This window comes from Mirounga leonina, unplaced genomic scaffold (assembly GCF_011800145.1).
Source record: "Mirounga leonina isolate KUSES-001 unplaced genomic scaffold, KU_Mleo_1.0 Mir_104, whole genome shotgun sequence".
Classification (NCBI taxonomy): domain Eukaryota; kingdom Metazoa; phylum Chordata; class Mammalia; order Carnivora; family Phocidae; genus Mirounga; species Mirounga leonina.
The window spans coordinates 12,857,869-12,877,951 of NW_023270231.1; the positions used below are offsets into that span (position 1 = coordinate 12,857,869).

Here is a 20,083-nt window from a genome sequence, read left to right on the forward strand (position 1 = left end):
TAAATAAATAAATAAATAAATAAATAAATAAATAAATAAATAAATAAATAAATAAAAACAACCAGATACCCATTAACTGATGAATAGATCAACAAAATGTGGTATACCCAAACAATGGATTATTTGGCCATGAAAAGAAATGAACTCTACTGATATGTGCTACAATATAGATGAGCCTTGAATACATTATGATAAGTGAAAGAAACCAGACACAGAAGGACACATATTGTATGATTGTGTTTATAAGAAATGTCCAGAATAGGCAAATCCAGAGATAGAAAGCAGTTTGGTGGTTATCAGGGACTGAGGAGAAAGGACAATGCAGAAGACTGCTAATTGGTGTAAGGCTTCTTTTTGGAGTGATGAAAATGTTCTAGAATTAAATAGTAATGATGGTTGTACAACATTGTGAATGTACTAGAAGCCACTGAATTGTGCACTTTAAAATGGTTAAAATGATGAATTTTATGTTATGTGAATTTTACCTCAATTTAAAAGAAAGTAAAGGATTTATCAATGGATTTAGATGTGGAGAGTAAGGAAAAGAAAGGGGGCAAGGATGGTGGCTAGAAGGATGGAGTGGCCATTATCTGGGATGGAAAAGTCTATGGATGGGACAGGTTTGGAGAGGAAGAGCAGGAGTCCAGTTTTGGACAAAAGTTTGAAATATAATTAGATAGAGTAGTTTGGAGTTCAAGGAGAGGTCCAGGATGGAGATATAAGTTTTGGAGTCAGCATAAGTATGTAGATGGTATATAGGGCCCTAAGGATGGATCAGATCACCATGTTTGTGAGAGTAGATAGAGTGGAGAAGTTCACAGACTGAGTCTAGGGCATTCCAACATTAAAGAGATCAGGAGGCAGATGAGGAGGAACCAAAAAGGGACAAGGAGTGGCTACCAAGGTAGGAGAAGGACAAACAAGTGAATGTGTTGTCCAGAGAGCCAAGAAAAAAAGAAAGGAGCATTCAACTTGTCAAGTAGCATCAGACTCAGCAACATGGAGGTCATTCATGACCTTGACAAGAGTTGCTTCAGTGGAGTAGTTAGGAACAAAGCCTGATTCAAAGGAGAATGGGAGACAAGGAGCACAGAGAGTTATTTGATCCTGAGAAGTTTTTGTCAAGGAGCGTGAGAGAAATGGATGGTAGCAAATGGGAGAAGAAGGGACATGAAAGAGATTTCTTTTTAAAGCGGACATTTGGTAGCATGTTTGTATGCTGACAGGGTTGATCCATTGAGAAATGGAGTAATTTGATGCCACGGGGGAGAGTTGATGGAGGGATGTCCTTGGGTGCGTAAGAAAAGATGCTACCTACTGCACACGTGGAGGACTGACTTCAGCAGCTCATCTAGAGTAAATAGAAGGCAGCAGGAAATATGGATACAGATGCTGGAAGGCCAGTAAATGTGATGAGAGTTTAGGGGAACTCCCCTCTGGCTGCACTGGGTTTTTTCAGAATAGAAAACAAGGTCAGCTGCTCTAGGGAAAAGGGAAAGCAGATGTTGACGGTTTTAGGAGAGAGAAGAAGATGTAACATCACCCAGCAGAATAGGAGAATGACTAATGAAGGAAGGGAACAATGTCAGGCAGCAGGAAGGCACAACTGGGGTTCACAGTCAGGAATTTGAAGGGACACCAGTCAGTTTGTTAGTTACATTACATTTCTCCGTAACTATGTAACTACGTAACTACATTACGTTAGTTATGTTTGTTTCTCCAGCTACATTCAGCTGCACAGGTACAAAGAAGGCATGGGCAAATACATGGATTTAACCAAAATTGTGATTTCACCAAGCAAGTGTGATAAAGTGAGAAAGGGACACAGGATCTGAGAATATATACAAGGGATGATTCTAATGATTGGCCATGGACATGTGCTAGGTAAGAAAAGAGACCAAGATGTTGAGGAATAGGGACAAGAAGCTTAGGATGGATTGAAGAGCCTAGGGAGGAGGGGAGCAAGGGACTCAGCCATGACCCTGGCAGGGTAAGTCTTACTCTGAACACACGAGAGCGCTCTCTAGCCTCTCTTTGAAGAGTGGGCATCCAGGAAAAGGGTCTCAGAAGCCAGAAGACTTTGTGCCTTCCACATACTTTTGGAACCCCCTCTCCATAATGAGCGAGCCTCAGTGCAGTCCCCCACCCCTGCCAATGTCTGCACAGTGTTAATAATCATCCCTTATCCATCTAGTTGATCATTGTACCTCCAGCTTCCAAACACATCAACTGGCCTATAACAAATGTTCCTTTAAATACTTGCCAAATGAAGGAGTTCCTATTCACTGAGCCATCTATGTGCCAGGCACGGTGACAAGGATTTCTCCTACTTTCACAACAACCCAACATTGGTACAGTTATTATCCCAATTCACATCTGAGGAACCAAAAGTTTAGAGAGGGGCAGGAACTTACCCAAGGTCACACAGTAAGAGGAATCGAAACTAGATCTTACTTCAGCACTGGCCCCCTCAATCACCGCACGGGGTTATCAAGTGACCAAGGTTGGAAGGACATCCTTCCCAGGACCCATGTAAAGCGACTCTGGGTCTGGACCAGGAGACCCTCACAAGCTCTCGCCTCTCTCCCTTGCTGGACTCCACACCCAACCACCCATTTTGTTTTCTCTCTCCAAGATCTTCAACTGCTTTCCACCCATTTCTATTCAGAAATCTTTATTTTTGTTTCCACCCTAGATGTGAAAAGCTGGCTTGTGATGTTTGGATTTCAGCTTAGCAACATAATTCCTGGCTTCCCAAGAGCCAAAATGTATTTCGTGCCTCCTCCCTATGAATTGTCAGAGAGTCAAGCCAGTGAGAATGGACAGGTAAGCAGAGGTTCCTGCCAAGAATCTGAATGATTGTCCTCATTCCCTTTTTTTTTTTTTTAAATAATACATTATATGTCCTCATTCCCTTTTGCAAATGGAACCGCATGGGAGCCAAAGGAATGTCAGTAGAAGAGGCAAACATCGGAGCTGGGTATAAAAAGGTGCATGAAACATTGTGACTTCCCAGGAAAGCAAATGTCAGTGCTGTCACCTGTCTGACACAGCACATATTTCTTCCCAACCTCAATTATTACCTTAATTGTGGTATCATTATCTGTTCAGTATATACCCTTGAGTCACTCCTTGATTAACAACAGCACAGAGAAATCTAGCAGCAACCTACCATCTGCACTGCCTATAAGATTACAACCCTTTTGGCTTTTATAGGACGTAATATAACGGTGGTTTGCAGTTTCTATCCCATTAAAGAATATTTTTATGCCTGACATAAAACCTCATCATTTTATAGCCCAAATGTACACAGATTAAGTTTTCAGAACATAATTTGTGTTTGGGTCTTGCAGCGATGACCGAGAGGTGGTCAGTTTCTATTTGGGTGCTGCTGAGACGTCCGGCACAGTCCAACAGGAGGGGTGGGCGTCGGTGTTCAGATAACCCGTTACAGGACAGCGCCCGGCAACGTAAAAGTCTAAAAGGTCTCAGCTGCTCTGAATAATCATCCACACTGTATAACTAGAGAGAGACAAGGAGGAGCTGGTGGGTAATTGAGAACAACGTTCTCTCAGTTCTGCCCTGCGGGGACCACTCAGTGGATGAATAGCCATCATTTCTCTCATTTATCTAAGTGCCGTTACCTCCCAAACACAGCCTCTTCCATTATCCCGGTCTGTCCCCCAACCACCAATTGAGATGAGTTGTAATTTGTGAGTAGAGAGTTCAAGGCCAAGGAGATAATGGTGATTTCGTCCCTCTGCAGAACCAGAGCAAAGATCCAAAGCAAATGACTCAAAGCCCGGGGATATTCCCTCCAGCCCACGATGCCAAAACCTCTTAGTCTGGTGCTTCTCAAACATTAATATGCACACAAACCACCTAGGGTGTGTCCTAATAAGATGCAGCTTCTGACTCAGTAGGTCCGGAGTGAGACCTGAGATTCTGCTTTTCTAACAAGGCAGGTCCTGGCGATTTCTCTGCTGTTAGCCATGCTTTAAGTCGCAAGGTCTTAACCCAAGGAAGTTAATGAATACCCAGGGCATTGGCCTTGAAAAACATCTAGGTCACAACAGCAGGGTTTATAGCTTCTCAAAGGAACCCCCTGCCCTTTAAGTCAGGATATTCCTGGGTCTGAAGTGTGCAAGGCAGCTGCCAAACCATCCGAGAGCAGAGTGACTCTCTCTTCTCCAATAACAGAGACACGTGGTAAGTGGGTAGGACGAGGTATGGATGTCAGCAAGGTGGCAAACCTCCGCACCGTCTTTTTAGTCAGGGTCATGGTTACAAGGAGACAGGCCACACCATCAGAGCACTGGGAACCAGCCAGCCTGGGCTAGTTTCAAAAGGTAGGACTGTATTAGCTCGTGTCATTACAGACAGAAGACTAGTTCTTGTAGGGAGTCCAAGCATTTCCCTTGCGGACCCTTTTTTAATGAGCTTCTCGGCCCATGCAAAGGGCTGCCAGGCCATCATCTTAGCCTTCTGTGTTTTCTTCTGCCCACAGCTCATTACAGGTGTCCAGCACACAACAGAGAGGCATAATCAGGCCTTCATGGCTCTGGAAGGGCAGGTCATCTCCAAAAAGCTCCATGCCAACATCCGAGAGAAAGCAGGCCACTGGTTTGCCACCACCACACCCATCATCGGCAAAGGCATCATGTTCGCCATCAAAGAAGGGCAAGTGACCACCGGCGTGTCCAGCATCGCCAGCGAGGACAGCCGCAAGGTGGCCTCCGTGCTGAACAACGCCTACTACCTGGACAAGATGCACTACAGCATCGAGGGCAAGGACACCCACTACTTCGTGAAGATCGGCTCAGCCGACGGCGACCTGGCCACGCTGGGCACCACAATCGGCCGCAAGGTGCTGGAGAGTGGGGTGAACGTGACCGTGTCGCAGCCCACACTGCTGGTCAACGGCAGGACTCGAAGGTTCACCAACATTGAATTCCAGTACTCCACGCTGCTGCTCAGCATCCGCTACGGCCTCACCCCCGACACCCTGGATGAAGAGAAGGCCCGCGTCCTGGACCAGGCGAGACAGAGGGCCCTGGGCACCGCCTGGGCCAAGGAGCAGCAGAAAGCCAGGGACGGGAGAGAGGGAAGCCGCCTGTGGACTGAGGGCGAGAAGCAGCAGCTCCTGAGCGCGGGACGCGTGCAAGGTTATGAGGGATATTATGTGCTTCCTGTAGAGCAATACCCAGAGCTTGCAGACAGTAGCAGCAACATCCAGTTTTTAAGACAGAATGAGATGGGAAAGAGGTAACAAAATAATCTGCTGCCATTCCTTGTCTGGATGGCTCAGCGGGAGTAACTGTTATCTCCTCTCCTAAGGAGATGAAGACCTACCAGGGGCACTGAGGCCGGGCTGCTTCAGGATACCAAGTGGCAAGAAAGCTCACATTTTTTGAGTTCAAATGCTACTGTCCAAGCGAGAAGTCCCACAACCTGAAGTAGACTAAAGCCTGGCTGAAAATTCTGAGGAAAACAAAACAAACGAATGAATGAACAAACACACAAAATGTTCCAAGTTCCCCTAAAATATGACCCACTTGTTCTGGGTCTACACAGAAAAATAACAAAACAAAACAAAACAGACGCAAAATGTCTAAAAGGAACAGAAGAACAGAAAAACACAACAAAATACAAAACACAAAAAACGAAAAGCAAAACATACACACTGACCGAAAAACAAAGACGTGAAGACGAGAAGGCCTCATATTCTATTACCTCACTCATCCACACGTGAGCGACGCAGAGACATCCCACAGGGCCGGCGTCACAGACCAGCTGAGGAAACCGAATCAGACTGCTCGTTGGACAAATACTACAGACGTTTTCGTTTAAACAAATACAGGTGCATTTAAAACACGACTTTGGGGGTGATTTGTGTGTAGCGACCGGGGAGGGGGGGGATAAAAGTGAAAGAGTGAGCACTGGAAATACTTTTTAAAGAAAAAAAAAAAAAACCTAAAAACACACACAAAAAAGGAAACATCAAAAATTAAAGCGAAATAATACCGTTCAGCACTTAACTCTCAGGTCCCAACTTAGTCCGGCCTGAGCTAATTTATTTGAGCGCAGAGTGTAAAATTTAATTCAAAATGGTGGCTATAATCACTGCAGATAAATTTCATACTCTTTTGTCTTTGAAGATTCCATTGTGGACAGTAATACGCAGTTACAGGGTGTAGTCTGTTTAGATTCCGTAGTTCGTGGGTATCAGTGGCTGTAGGGATGTGGCATTGTGACAACACTCTTTTGCTAACGGGCACCACTTCAGATCACCCTGTACATACATAAGCCTCAAGGCACAATCACTGTTTCAGATTTAAAATTATTAGTGTGTTTGTTTGGTCCAGAAACTGAGACAATCACATGACAGTCACCACGAAGAGAGAAAATAAAAAAATTTAAAAAAAAACCCACAAAAACAAAAAAAAAATCCAAAAAAAAAAAAAGTCTAATAAGAACTTTGGTACAGGAACTTTTTTGTAATATACATGTATGAATTGTTCATCGAGTTTTTATATTAATTTTAATTTGCTGCTAAGCAAAGACTAGGGACAGGCAAAGATAATTTATGGCAAAGTGTTTAAATTGTTTATACATAAATAAAGTCTCTAAAACTCCTGTGGACACTGGTCTTCTGTGGAAATGCTTTGCGGTGAGGAAAAGGTAGAGACTGCCGGAGGAATGGGGGGGCTGCCGAGATGCACAGGCTGGTATTTCGAACTTTGGGAGGAGCTTTTGTTAGAGGCAGCTCAGTGCTCCCCAAACTGCTCTACATGTTAGAGTGATCTCTACCTACACCTGCAGCCTCCTCTCTGCGTGGAACAGAGGTGAGAGGAAGTCTGGACCTGGGGCTGGGGGGCAATGAGGAGCCTCACACCCACCCATGCATGGATGGGTCCCTCCAGCCCTCAAGGAACAGCCGGGCTTCTCCCTGAGGCCACGTTCTACTTCTGGGAAGTGCTGGGAGGAAGTGAGGGCAAACACTCTCGCCACACTGGGAGGCATGCATGTATCTGTGTATGTCTATATTTTCTTCCAGATGCATTTTCCCCCAAACTTGCACACTTGGGGCAACCCAAGTAAGGAGAACACTTATGACTTGGACAAGTTTTTTCCATCAAGCCCAAAGTTAGAGTAGTATTATCATCAATAGCTAGTATTCACTGATGCTTACTAACGCCAAGAACAGTGCTAAGTGCTCTGCACGCAACATTTTCATTTGATCCTCATCTTTCATTCATTCAGCAGCATTTTACAGAAAGCTTGTCACGTGCCAGGTCCTGTGCTAAGTTCTGGGGATAGAGGAGGTGGGTAGACATCAACTTGGGTCCTCGCCTCTTGAAACTTGGGTCAGGAAAGTAGACAAACAATAATCAAAGCATTACACTAAGTAGTGAAAATGGCAGGGGTGTTAAGCGTCAAGAGGCTGTATAAAGCTATGAAAAAAATAACTTAAAAAAACTGAAAATTTAAAAATTTTTTTAGAAAGATATCTAAAGCCAGGGAAGCACCTAACTGGAGAGGTCACCTAGACTGAGAATGGCCCAGAAGTTGCTGGGGTCTGAAAGTAAGCATTGATCTGGTGAAGAGAGAGGAATGCATTCTGGACCCAGGGCACCGGCATATGCAAAGGGCCTGTGGTGAGCCAGGCTGGAACACAGAAGAGGTTGGCAGGAATCAGAAGATGCACAGATTAAAGAGTGGGGGGTTCTTTCTCGCTCTCTTTTTTTTTTGTTTTAATTAAACGAGAGGGAGTCTGTTTTAATTTCATAAACCAGTGCTCTGGATGCAGCGCGGAGAACAGGCAGAGGAGCTGACGTGGTCGACTGCGTGAGACGACAGAGCAGGCTGGTGGCCACTGGCCTGAGATGGAGGCGTTTGGGACTACAGCAGGGAGTGGAAGTGAATTGTGTGGCTAGGTTAGAAGGACGAGCTCCTCATAGCATTCACTTCGCAGGTGAGGAGACTGTAACTGCCCCCGTGCTGCTAAGTGGTGGAATCAGACTCAAGCCCAGCTGTGGCTGATTTCAGACGCCCCCCCAGGAAGTCTAGCTAGCACAGCATTGAGACCCCCCCCAGCGCTCCGAGCCGCTGCTGCCCTCCCAGTCATGCAGCCAGGCCAGGGGTCGCTTCCCCAGGTGGGAGGATAGGGAGAGACGGGCCAGGCAGGCTAGCCTACTTTACACCAGGTGTCAGGTCTCATGGGCCCTGTTAGCATCAGCGGCAGAGCGAGCTATGATTTAGTAAAGCAAACAGGAGAACAAAAATGTTTCAGAGAGGGAAGCATATACAAACACCTTCGCCAAGTGCAGTGAGTTTGGTCCATCCCCCTTCGCGGGGGAGGCAGGAGACCGTTCCTCTGGTCCAGCTGCCACCTGCCTTGTTTAATCCCACTGGTGTTAGGACCCCTTGGATACGCACTCTCAGAACAGCCTCCAGCTGGTCACGGGGCCAGCCTGAATCCTGGTTCGGTGGGAGCTACAAAGGGGTTAGCCACTGTGTTGTGTCTCCCTGGGTAGAAGCAGCCAGTGGGACCAACCGTGACAGAGTTCATCACAAGCAAGAAGCCAGTGGGGAGCTCGCTCAACCCAGAGCTCCTCTGCCCCAACCAGACTCTTAGGTGCCAAGTAGACCCAAAGGGGTGGGCACGGAGTGTGGTGCACAGGGAATCCCATGTCACCAGAAATGCACTAGAGCCTGAAACTCTCCTCTTGCATGCCAACCATCTCTGAATTATTCATGAGTTTCCTACTACACCCAGCCCAGTCCAACCCCTCACAATACACACACACACACACACACACACGAACCCATAACATGGGAGGGGGAGACAGCCTTGGGTAAAGATCCTCTCCTGCCTTTCCTCAGGCTAGTCCTAGAATGACAGGACAGAATGCCTGACGTCTCCCAGGGTATTTGCACCTTGTTACAGAACTCTGGAAAGGCAGTGCAGAGGATCAAGTTGTGTACTCTGAAGTCAGCCTGCCTGGAAACAAATCCTAACTGGACCACTCACTAAACATGGGAGCTAGAGATGGTTATATGTATCAAGTTGGGTACATAGCAATAGCTGCTGTAAGAGAGAAACCCAACATAAGTTAACACAGAAAACTTGAATTCTTACTCATATAGCTGTCCTCTGTGGATCAGGGATGGGAATGGCTCTGCTCCATGCCATCACTCAGAGCCCCAGCCTCCTTTCATCTTGTGGCTCAGTCTTCTAGGTCCTCAGAATTTTGACATCCTTTCCACTGAACTGGTTGAGGGAGAAAGATCCAAGATCATGTGTGTGACTATTTTATTTTTAATGGACCACAACCTGACAAAGATGCCTAGCCCCCCACCTCCACTCTCCTATATCCATGGACCCACCTACTGCAAAGGAGACTAGAAAAATGTCATCTATGACCCTTAGAGGAGGAGGAGACTGGGTATTGGTGAGCCCAAGCAGTTTTTCATATGTAACTCAATGTCCAAGAGCCTCCGTTTCCTCACCTGTACGTGAGGACAGGTGAACACAAGGCTGCTATGATGATTAAATGGCATATTGCATGTATCACTAACATATGCTAAGTCCTTGGGAAATGTTGGTTTTTATTATTTTTAAATCTTTGCTCCAAGCACAGGTTTTCTAAGCATGGAAATTGAGGACTGAGCCATCCGTCATATGGGAGAGATTTTTATGCAGGGGTTGGGAGGAGGGAGGAGGCCCTTCCCTCAAATCCCACTCCGTGCGGCCGCCTCCCCTCTCCCAGGCCTAGGGAACATGAACAGGTACTCCCAGTGTGAGACCCTGGCTCACAGCCTCAAGGGCTCTTCAGAAAGGTTGACATCTGGAGGCTGAAGGTCTCAGCCAGATGAAGACTGGCTCTCTGAGCAGGACACCCATTGGGACATCCACCAACATTCCATCACCAAGCACAATTTTGTCCCTGGCACTGTCAGAAGCTGGGCATACAAAGATAAGTCCATCATGGTCAAGATCTCACTGTCTAAGGTGTGAGGAGAAACAAGCCAATCAATGGGACAACACGAGCTTAAGGGTACATAGAAGTGATGTACAAAATGTGAAGCCCAGAGGAGAAGACTGCAGGTTCTCTCCACGAGCATTTGTGCTGAGCCTTCCCAGTTGAGAGAATGCCAGTTAGAAAAGCTAGAAGAAGACAGTCTGGACTGAGGAAAGTGTGCTACATGTGGGAGGGAGAAGAAAAAATGCAAGTCCGCTGGGGAGAAGTTCAGAAAGCCTGGAACAGTGGTTACACATGAGCCCCCTGGCAACGTATTAGAATCACCTGGGGGCTTTCTAAACACACCCACGACCTCCAGGTCCCGGGTTCTGGGCAAGGGTAGGCTTCGAAGCTCTCCAGGTGATGAGAATGTGCAGCCGGGACTGAGAAGCACCCGGTCAGCGCCCAACAGGAGATGCATGGCCTGGGATGGGGCGTGTCAGGGAGAATGAGGCAGAAATGAAAATCAGGCCAGGAAACTGGACATTCTCCTGCAGGGCATGAGGGGGGCTACGCGGGTCCTCCATGACTAGGAAATCCTTCAATTAGCAAAGTGGGGAGGAAAGGGGGGGCAAACAGCAGAACCTGGGAGATTGCCCTGCCCGAATGTACCAGCCCAGATGAGGGCCTGAACTGGGGTGACAGGGTGAGGACAGAGGAGAGCTCCTCAGGACACCCATTCCAGAAATGAGGACGACGTTGTAGAACTCCCTCAGAGGTGGGGACAGTGTCTGTACAAGGTAGAACACCAAGGGCGGGATCACGGGGCCACTCTGCACAGAAAGCCTCAGATACACCAACGTCCCTGCTCCCCACCTCACTCTGGTAAAAGGACACACCACCTTGGGAGAAGGGTTTAAGGAGAGTCTAGCTGAGGCTTGCCTTCAGGAATCCTCTGAGGGGCTCAAGGTGAGACTTTCCAGGATAGTTCTGGTCTACCACACCCACACCCAAGTCCCCCCTTCCATCTTGAGGCAGCTGGGCAGCCTGAACCTCCTCCGATGCCCAGACCAGGCACTCTGTCTGCGGAGCAGCCCTCCCAAACCAAGGCTGCACCAGCTGGGATCTCTCCCCCACTGACTTCACCTGTTTCCCAAAGCCCCACCTTCCCCTGATCACTTCGTCCTGGTAAATGCTGGGCTTGCAGTTTGGCCACTAGATGGCGGCCTTCCCCATAAAATCTTCCGAGAGCGGCGCCTGGCTGGTCCAGGCTGTTTTATATGCAAAGCACTCTGCAGTGCCTTGCACTTAACAAGTGCATATTGAATGGTAAGCTACTATTCAAGGAAAATAACGGAACATTTTTGAATTATGGTCTTTAGAGTAAAAAAAAAAAAAAACTCCACTTCAAATCCCATTGCTCTCCTTTCTAGCTAAGCCTGGGCTCTTCACTTCTGAAGACCGTTTCCTCCCCTGCAAAATGGGTGCAATGCCATCTCGCAGGATTGTTGTGATGAACACCCAATTTAGCACCTAGCACATGGTGCTATTGGCTGATCACCACTGACTATTATTCTCAGCCTGTAAGGACTGAAGTTGGGCCCCCTGCCCTGAGACTAGCTGCACACACATCCCAGTCCTGAAGCCTGACCTATGAAGGAGTCAAGCTTCCACTGCCCTCCCCCCCCCCCCCCCCCCACCACATACACTGCATAAAGCAAAAGGGCCTTGCTCTGCTAGGAGACCCTGAGGGTGGGAGGCCCACAACCCCCCAGGACAACTTTCAGCGGCCATCCTGCCAGAGAGGAACTAGGAATGCCTGGCTTGGGTCCTTTATCTGGGTTCTCAGTTATGAGGGTAACGGAGATAGGAGGTGACCACCTAGCACCTAAGCCAGCTCCACAGCCCTGCCTGGCGTCCAAGGTCCCCAGGCCTGGGGAAAACAGAACGGAATCTCCTCTTGCCCGTCCCCACCTGTCTTTAGTGTTCTGTGGAGGTGGCCACCTGCATGAAGCATCCCCTTCATCCTCTCCCCCTCCCCCTTGCTTCTCTGTATCCTTTCAGTGGCTCCCCACCCTGGTCTCCTTCTCCCTCTGAACCAGTTCCAGTGTCAGTGAAAGCGATCCCCTTGTACTGATGCCTTCATAAACCCGTTTGCCCAAATTAATTGTATTTGAACTTCACCACCCCCTGAGAGACCGTGAGGAGCTTGGGGAGCTGAAGGGACCAGAGGCTACACAATACAACAGGCCCCTCCCAGGTGGCCGGAAGTCCTCCTGTTCCCAGTCTCCTACCCATTAGTTCCAATCCCAAGCCACTGCCCTCCACAGCCCCTTATCTTCATGCTATCTCAGCCAAATACAGGCAGTTTTATTCGAAGCCATGGCCCCTGGCCAGAAGCAGTCTGCCGGGTGTCTGTAAGTCAACTACATGAGCTAGAGGAGATGGAGACCATGACTACTGCCTGGCTCTGCCCTCAGGTGGCATCACTAGATTAATCCGGAGACTAGAGATGCGAGGTGACAGAACCCCAACTCAAAGCAAAAACTGGGAAGTTCAAAGACAGGATGGCTTCAGACATGGTTGGATCCAGGGACTCAAAAGATGTCTTTGCTCCACCTCCAGTTCTCTTCCCTTGGGGTGTGGCTTTATTCCCATGTGGGCTTTCTCCACATGTGGGAAAGATGATTGCTGGCAGCCCCTCACCTCCAGCCCTGTGGCACCCATGGAAATGGCGGAGAGACTCTCCCTCTACAGAGTACTTGAAGGGGCCCCAATCCCATCAGGGCCATAAAGACAGGGAAAGGGTGGTTCCCCCAAGGAAGACAACTGTCTAGACAGAAACGTGGGAGCTGCTAATATGATATCTACTGAAATCATGCATCTGCCCATTCTATCAACAAACAGTGCCCGAAACATCTTGGGTGTTCGGTTGCCAAAGCCAGGTGCTGGGGATACAAGGATGAATAAAACACAGCCACTCAGGAAGTGCTGGGGAGAGAACTGCACAGTGCATGGTGGAGATTTGGGAGGAAGGACATGGATGTGTGCGTAAGTAGTGCATGGGAACAGAGATTGCATCTTAATAGCCAAAAAGGCATCCAGCCCCTCACAGCTTCCCATCCAGGTTCTTGCCCACCTACCCTGGGCTTTCCCTTCCCCTGGGAAGACAGGAAGCCTCTTTCCAACACCAGCCTGGAGAACCTCTCCCTGGGCTGAGCTGTGTATAGGGGGCTGAAGGTCCCCCACTTCTTCACTTTCTCCCTCCCTCCCTCCTTCAACACATGGGGAGCATGACTTCCCCTCAGTGTCAACCATGTTCTGTAAGGAGAGGGCGTTCTGCCCATCAGATCAGCCTCTGCTCACGTGCAAGTTTCCTCAGTGCGGGCATCAGTAACACTTGGAGCCGGGTGGCTCTGGGAGGGGGGCTGGCGTGTGGCTTGTGCAATGTGGGATGTTCAGCAGTAGCCCTGGCTTCTACCCACGAGATGCCAGTAGCGGCCCCCTGCCTACCTGTGACAACCCAGAATGTCCCCAGACGTGGCCAAATGTCTTATGGAGGGGGGAAATCGCCCTCAGCTGAGAACCACTGCACTAGCTCATTCTCCTTCTACCCACCCCCCTGCCCTCGTTCCTCCCTGAGCCCAGAGCCCCAGGCTTTGGAAAGGAGAAGCCTCTGCTCTCTGGTTAGGCAGGCTAATTCTCCCTAAGGAGACATTTACCAGGACTCGCTGATGTTCATCCAAGGAACACCCCCCAAGCCAGGCCTTCTGGAACTCGGTTAAAGCTCTGCCCTGATTCTCTCTTCTTCTGGGCTCACCACCCAGGAGTTACTCAGTAGCTGATTTCATGAGCCCAGTCTGGAGGAGGGAATTGATTGCTCTCCCCCACCCAGATCCTCCATCCACCACCACCCCCCACCAGACTTCCCCGAGGAGGGGCTCCTGTTCAGAAGAAGGCAGAGACACTGAGCATTCCTGAGATAGAGCCGCTGCAGGCTCAGTCTGCAGCAAGGAACAGCCATGTGAGTGTGACGGTGACAAGCGTCAGAGCATTGCACCTGAGAGCACCTTCCCCCAGCACTTGGGGGAAGATGCTAGGACCTGAGATGACCGGGTCAGGTTTTATTTCCTCCTTCCCGTTCTGCCCCTATGCTCTTGGCCACACAGCCCCTGAAATGGAGCAGGGAGGATATGCTAAGAGCAGAGAGAAGGCAGGCCAAGATAGGCAGGTCTCACCCCACTGCCTCAGGGCCTCAAACCCTGCCTCTCTCGGAGGCCCCACACAGCCTGAACTTGGAGGCGCAAGAACTGCTCTGCTCACAAGACCTCTGTGTGGGTCTCTTCCCAGCCCTGTGTTCAGTGCCATCATCCTGGTGGCTTGAAATGGGCCATAGTGGGAATATCTACATCGTGGAAAGCAGTGCAGTTCCAGGAGACTGGGGTGGGGTTGGGGTGGTGGGCTAACAAAAGGGAATACAAATGTCAAAGAGGCTTGGGAGAAGAAGGAGAGAAAGAGATGATCCATGGGTTAAGAACTTTCTCAGTTGTACACCGGAAACTAATATAACATTGTGGCAACTACAATTTTGGAAAAACGCTTTCTCTGTTGACTTCAAGGATGTGGGCACTTTGAAACTCAAGGGTCAGGAACTCAGGCCTGGCACCATTGTAAAATTAATAATGACTGTGGCAGAAGCAGCAAGAGAATGTTTTCCACATTCTTCCAGATTTTAAGGGTGTGTTTAACCAGCTCACAGTGACATTGTTTGGGCCACAGTGGGGACCACCCCCTGCAGTGGGCACAGATCCCTCTGTTCCGGGACCCAGACATTCATTCTTCCCCCTCCCCTCCCCTTACCCGCCAGCCCCTGGAATGTTGCCTGCGGACACTTCAAAACAGCCCATCCCTGCCCTCCCTGAAGGGAGTTGTCTGGTAGGTTACATGTTCGGTGGCAGGGGGGATGGCGGGGGGGCGGTGGTGTTTCCTGTCATCCAGCATCGGGTTGATACAGGGGTACAAAGGCTGGCTGTGCCCCGTGCCCCGGTGAGGAGTTATCCCAGCTCCAGAGCTGGAAAGGGGATTGGCCAAGGCCATCCTCAAGGGGCCATCATAGCTTGACTTCCACCTCTGCCCAATCCTGGTGCCCAATCCTGGGACCTCACTCCCTCCCAGGGGTTCCTGGTGCATGCTCTAAGAAACAGCCTGCACGCAAATCTCCATCCCGGGGATCTTTCCCAGGGGAACTCAACCTAAGACACCCCACCTGCTCTCGCCTCTCAGGAGGGGTGCAACAAGCATGTTCTGCAGGGGGTAGTTTTATGCACTGTATGATGAGAGGGTGGGGGAAGGAGAAGGAGAAACATGATGAATTGTGTGCACATGTGTTACTGTTTGTTTTCTAAGCCAGCATCCCTGTTGAAGGGCACGGCAAGGGCACAGAAGAATGTCACCTGTTTGTTGGATTTAGCAACATAGTGGACCTCTACAGCCATAGCCCCCTCCTCTGTTGGCTCCCTAGAGATCTGAGCGTGCAGATACACACACGCTCCCTCCCTCCAGGCACAAAACACACGCGCTCCCAAACACACAGCCCACATTCCAGGCCCTGGTTCTTGAGATGGGAAGAAGTCAGCCCAGCTCACCTTTGGTGCAAGAGGCGGAGCTAAAGAATGAGGCTTGGGATCAGCTCCTGGTCACGGCCGAATCCTAGCCCTAGCATGGGTCACTCACTGGTGCATGACCCTTCGAAGCTCACAGAACACGTTTATTCATTTGTTCCTCGAAGGCCCACTGGACTTACTGTTCACCAGCTTTCTGGCTCAGAAGCCCCATTTGTGATGCGAGCCCCAGCTGGCTCTTCAGCAGAGGATGCACAGATGGAGAGCTTCCCCACCATGGGGAAAAGGGGAGTTCCTGCCTCCCCAGTGACAGGAGGGCTCTGCTGAGCACACTCCAGGCCGTGGGCCGTGTCCACGCCGGCGGTTCCAAGTGGACACAGAATCTGCCTCCCACCTCCATCAGTGATCCCCCTGCCCAACTGCAGCCCTCACTGATAGCACACTGGTGACCCTTGGCCCTCTTAGGGGCAACCAAGTTACTTATTAACCTGCTGATTGGAAGTGAGTTTCTCTTCTGAGGTGCTGCAGCTAAGCACGAGAACCTGTGCAAGGGACGAGTTTCTTATTCACGTGCCTTCACAGTAGCAGTTACACCATTCACCATTCAGATTCATCTAGAACTTTACCAAGATCCCACGTGCCACTGGACCCTTCTACATTCCTGGGGTGGGCATTGCTTATGTCTACCAGCTATGCCACAGTCTGCGTTTTCATGTCAGGCAGACCTGGGTCTGAATCCCGGCTTACTTAAATTCTGAGGCCAGAATGAGTGCTGGATATGGCAAATGCCAGTTCAGCGCCTAGAACAGGGTAAGTGCTCAGTCAGCGGCCACAGTCATCATTATTATTGTCCCCCAGAGAAGCCCCTGGTTACAGAGATGAGCCACCTTGGAGGCGAAGCATCATCTGCCTGCTCTCATCCCATCCTCTGGCCCATGGCCATGTCACAGGGCAGGTCAGTCTCTGAAGGCCCGTCCCCTTGCCTCAAGGGCTGCCAAACGTATGGGTTTCCTTTTCTGGGTAAGACCTTATGTATGATCACCATGAAATGACACATAAGACAACAAGAGCCTGAGGCCAGAGAAGGGTCTCCACTTGCCCACCGATCCCTGCTAATCCCATGCAGGTGCAAGTCTTTAGCCTCCCAGGCAATTCCAGTGCCTGTGCTGGATCAGGGGGTAGACATCAGAGGGGCTGCATGCCACCTGCAGATGAGCTCTTAAAGGGACGTCCAGGGAGCTGGCCGAGAAGATGAGCCGGAGAGTGTCTCCATCCTTCTGGGTCAGAAATTGTGACCCACAGTCACATCCAAACCCACATTTCTTTTCCTTAATTTGGAATACAATGGGCAAATTTCTTCCCTATCTTTGTTTGTTGGCCTTTATAAAGACTTACTATAAAAATGTCAAGCTATATGAAATACATCTGGAGCTCAGACCAGTTGGCTCAACAGAAGAGAGAGGACTGTTGGCTGGTTTTCGGTTACAAAGCTGCTCAAAGTCCAATATCAGAAGTTCATAGATAGGAAGGCAAGAGATCATCTTAAGCAACTCAGGGCACACTTTTAGGCAACCTAGTAGTTGTTCTTGCAGTTCAGCCAACATTTATCAAGGTATATTCCATGCCAGATGCCGTGCTAAGTGAGAGAAGAGTTGAAGAAAATACAAAAATCCGTACCTTCGATATTATTATTTACCGATGAACATTTTTTGCCATATTTGTGTTCTCTCTCCTTCCCTCTGAAATGCTCAGATGGTTGCCAAATCTTTTGAAAGTAAGTTGTAGACATCATGACACTCGACCCTAAATACTCCTATCTCTGCCTCCCGAGAACAAGGGTTATCCTCCTACATAACTATAGTACCACGACCACTCGTGAGACATTTAACACTGACATAATATTGTCTAAAATATAGTCCATGTTCACATTTACCCAACTGTTCCAAGGATGTCCTTTGTAGCTTTTTTTTTTTTAAGTACTCCAGGATACACTCGTGAATCATTGCTTTTGGCTTCTTCCTCATGATTTGATGGTTATAGAACTCTATAAAGAAAGTTAGAGAGCTCTCAAAGACTTTTGAGAAAGAACCTTCAGACTCAAACTAAAAAGCAAAGCCTTCCATAAGGACCCTTGGATGCTGCATTCTCATTCCTCACCACAGATGGGCAAATTATTTCTTAGAGGGGCATATGGGCTCCTAATTCTTCCAACAGATTAATGCCATCTTCTCCCTACAAGGAGGAAGAAGAATGGTTAAAAGGTGGTGGCAAGGAGTCTTAGGTCCTGATCAGGTATGTCCTCTAGCACATGCCCATGTCAATGTGTGCCGGGCCTGTTTTAGGCACTGGGGGAAAAAAAAAAACACCCTGTCCTCACCAGGTTTATGGTCCAATTGGGAGAAAGCAGGGGTAGGGAGGGAGACAGAAAGAAAATAATAAGGCTAGATCACTAAAGGATAAAGTAGATGGAGGGACACATAACCCAACCTTGGACATGAGGAAAGAAGGCACATCTAAGCTGCCAGCTGAAGACAAAGGAAGAGTATTCTGAACAGGAGAAATGGCCTGGAAAGCACGTGTGTGCAAGCCACATACTCAGGCTCAGTCCCACAGTGTGAGGACAGAAGGCATGGAATCGAGACTGGAAGAGTGCACCGGGGCCAGCCCAGACTGGACCTTACAACATGCGCTAAGTTGCTGGGACTTTATCCTAAGACCAGTGAAGAGCCACTGAGGGGTTAACATAAGGTGTCCTGGCACATTCTACAGAATGATGGGATAAGCGGGCAGAGGAAGGCCAGTTGGGAGGCTGTATGCGGTGCAGGCAATGCTGGCCTGCACCTAAAGTCGCACAAGTGGAGGGGCGCTCGGCTGGCTCAGTTGGTTAAGCATCCGTCTCTTGATCTCAGCTCAGGTCTTGATCTCAGGGTCATGAGTTTGAGGCCCACATTGGGCGTCATGCCCAGCATGGAGCCTACTTAAAAAAAAAAAGCACAAGCGCAACTGGAGACAGTAGCAGATACAAACTTCGGAGATAGGATGCAGGCTCTTGAAGGTAGAACGGACATAGGGAAAAAAGAAGAGGGAGAAGTCTAGGATGACACCCAGGTCTTTGTAATTAAAATAATGTTTAGAACAGGGGTGGGTAAACTAAAGCCTGTAGGCCGGAGCTCTGTTTTGTAAATAAAGTTTTATTGGCACACAGCCACTTGTTTACATATTGTCTATGGCTGCTTTCCGCTATAAGAGAAGAGGTGAGTAGTTTCAACAGGGGCCATATGGCTTGCAAAGCCGAAAATATTTATTATCTGGTTCTTTATAGAAAACATTTGCCAATCTCTGTTTTAGATCGCTGTATTCCAGAGATGCCTCAGGAAGAAAAAGGATATTTTAGTCAAATAAAGTTGGGCAATTCTATACCGTTTTCTTGGCTACTCACTGTGGATGTAGGTGCACTGAAAGCTCTGAGAAGTCCTACAGTGAGGAAATCTCTTTATTAAAGCCAACATTTTCCTAATGTATTTGCCTATATTTCAGCTTAACTCTGAAGAATGCACCTGTGGATGCTCACTTTGGAAAGATTAGGAGGTATTCTGGAGGGGCAAAGATTGGTGAGAATCCAAGTCATGAGATCAGTTAAGACACCATTCAAAAAACAAGAATCAGACAAAAGGACCTGAGCTAGGGCTTAGGTCAAAAAGAAGGAAGAGAGGGTGCCTGGGTGGTTCAGTCATTAAGCGTCTGTCTTCGGCTTGGGTCATGATCCTGGGATCCTGGGATCGAGCCCCACATCAGGCTCCTTGCTCAGTGGGAAGCCTGCTTCTCCCTCTCCCACTCCCCCTGCTTGTGTTCCTTCTCTTGCTGTGTATCTCTCTGTCAGGTGAATAAATAAAATCTTTTAAAAAGGGGGGGGGAGAGATTATGGAAGGACATGAATTCAGAATCCTCATTTTCCTACTTAGATAACTGTAGGGAACATGAATTGAGATAGGGACGTGAGAGAGGGGAGGAGGGGAGGAGGAACTGGGAGGAGGAACAGGGGAGGAGAAACTAACTTGAGGAAAAGGGGTGAACTCCAGCTTAGACAACTGAGTTTTCTTGGCTCAGAGTAAGCCAGGAACTTCTTCCAGAAAAATTGAATAGGCATACTTTTCCCTAATCCTCCCGCCAAGTAAAACCAAGACCTTTGGACATTATACAGAAAACAGGGACACGTGGGTGGCTCAGTCGGTTAAGCATCTGTCTTTGGCTCGGTTCGTGATCCCAGGGTACTGGGATCGAGTCCCGCATTGGGCTCCCTGCTCAGTGGGGAGCCTGCTTCTCCCTCTGCCTGCTGCTCCCCCTGCTTGTGCTCATGGTCTCTCTGTCAAATAAATTAAATCTTTAAAGAAAAAAGAAAGGAAGGAAGGAAGGAAGGAAGGAAGGAAGGAAGGAAGGAAGGAAGGAAGAAAAAGAAAGAAAGAAAGAAAGAAAGAAAGAAAGAAAGAAAGAAAGAAA

At 48.7% G+C, this 20,083-nt stretch overlaps 1 protein-coding gene across 2 annotated transcripts in view; it reads left to right on the forward strand.

Annotated features, from left to right (window-relative positions):
- TENM2 (teneurin transmembrane protein 2) overlaps window positions 1-6,144 on the forward strand; it is a 923,830-nt gene extending 917,686 nt beyond the window's left edge. For both annotated transcript variants that reach the window (XM_035013873.1, XM_035013878.1), the window contains 2 exons: window positions 2,696-2,826; window positions 4,508-6,144. In XM_035013873.1, the coding sequence (XP_034869764.1) occupies window positions 2,696-2,826; window positions 4,508-5,269 (893 nt within the window). In that variant the 3' untranslated portion in view covers window positions 5,270-6,144. The remainder of the gene's footprint in view (window positions 1-2,695; window positions 2,827-4,507) is intronic.
- Window positions 6,145-20,083: the final 13,939 nt, after the last annotated feature.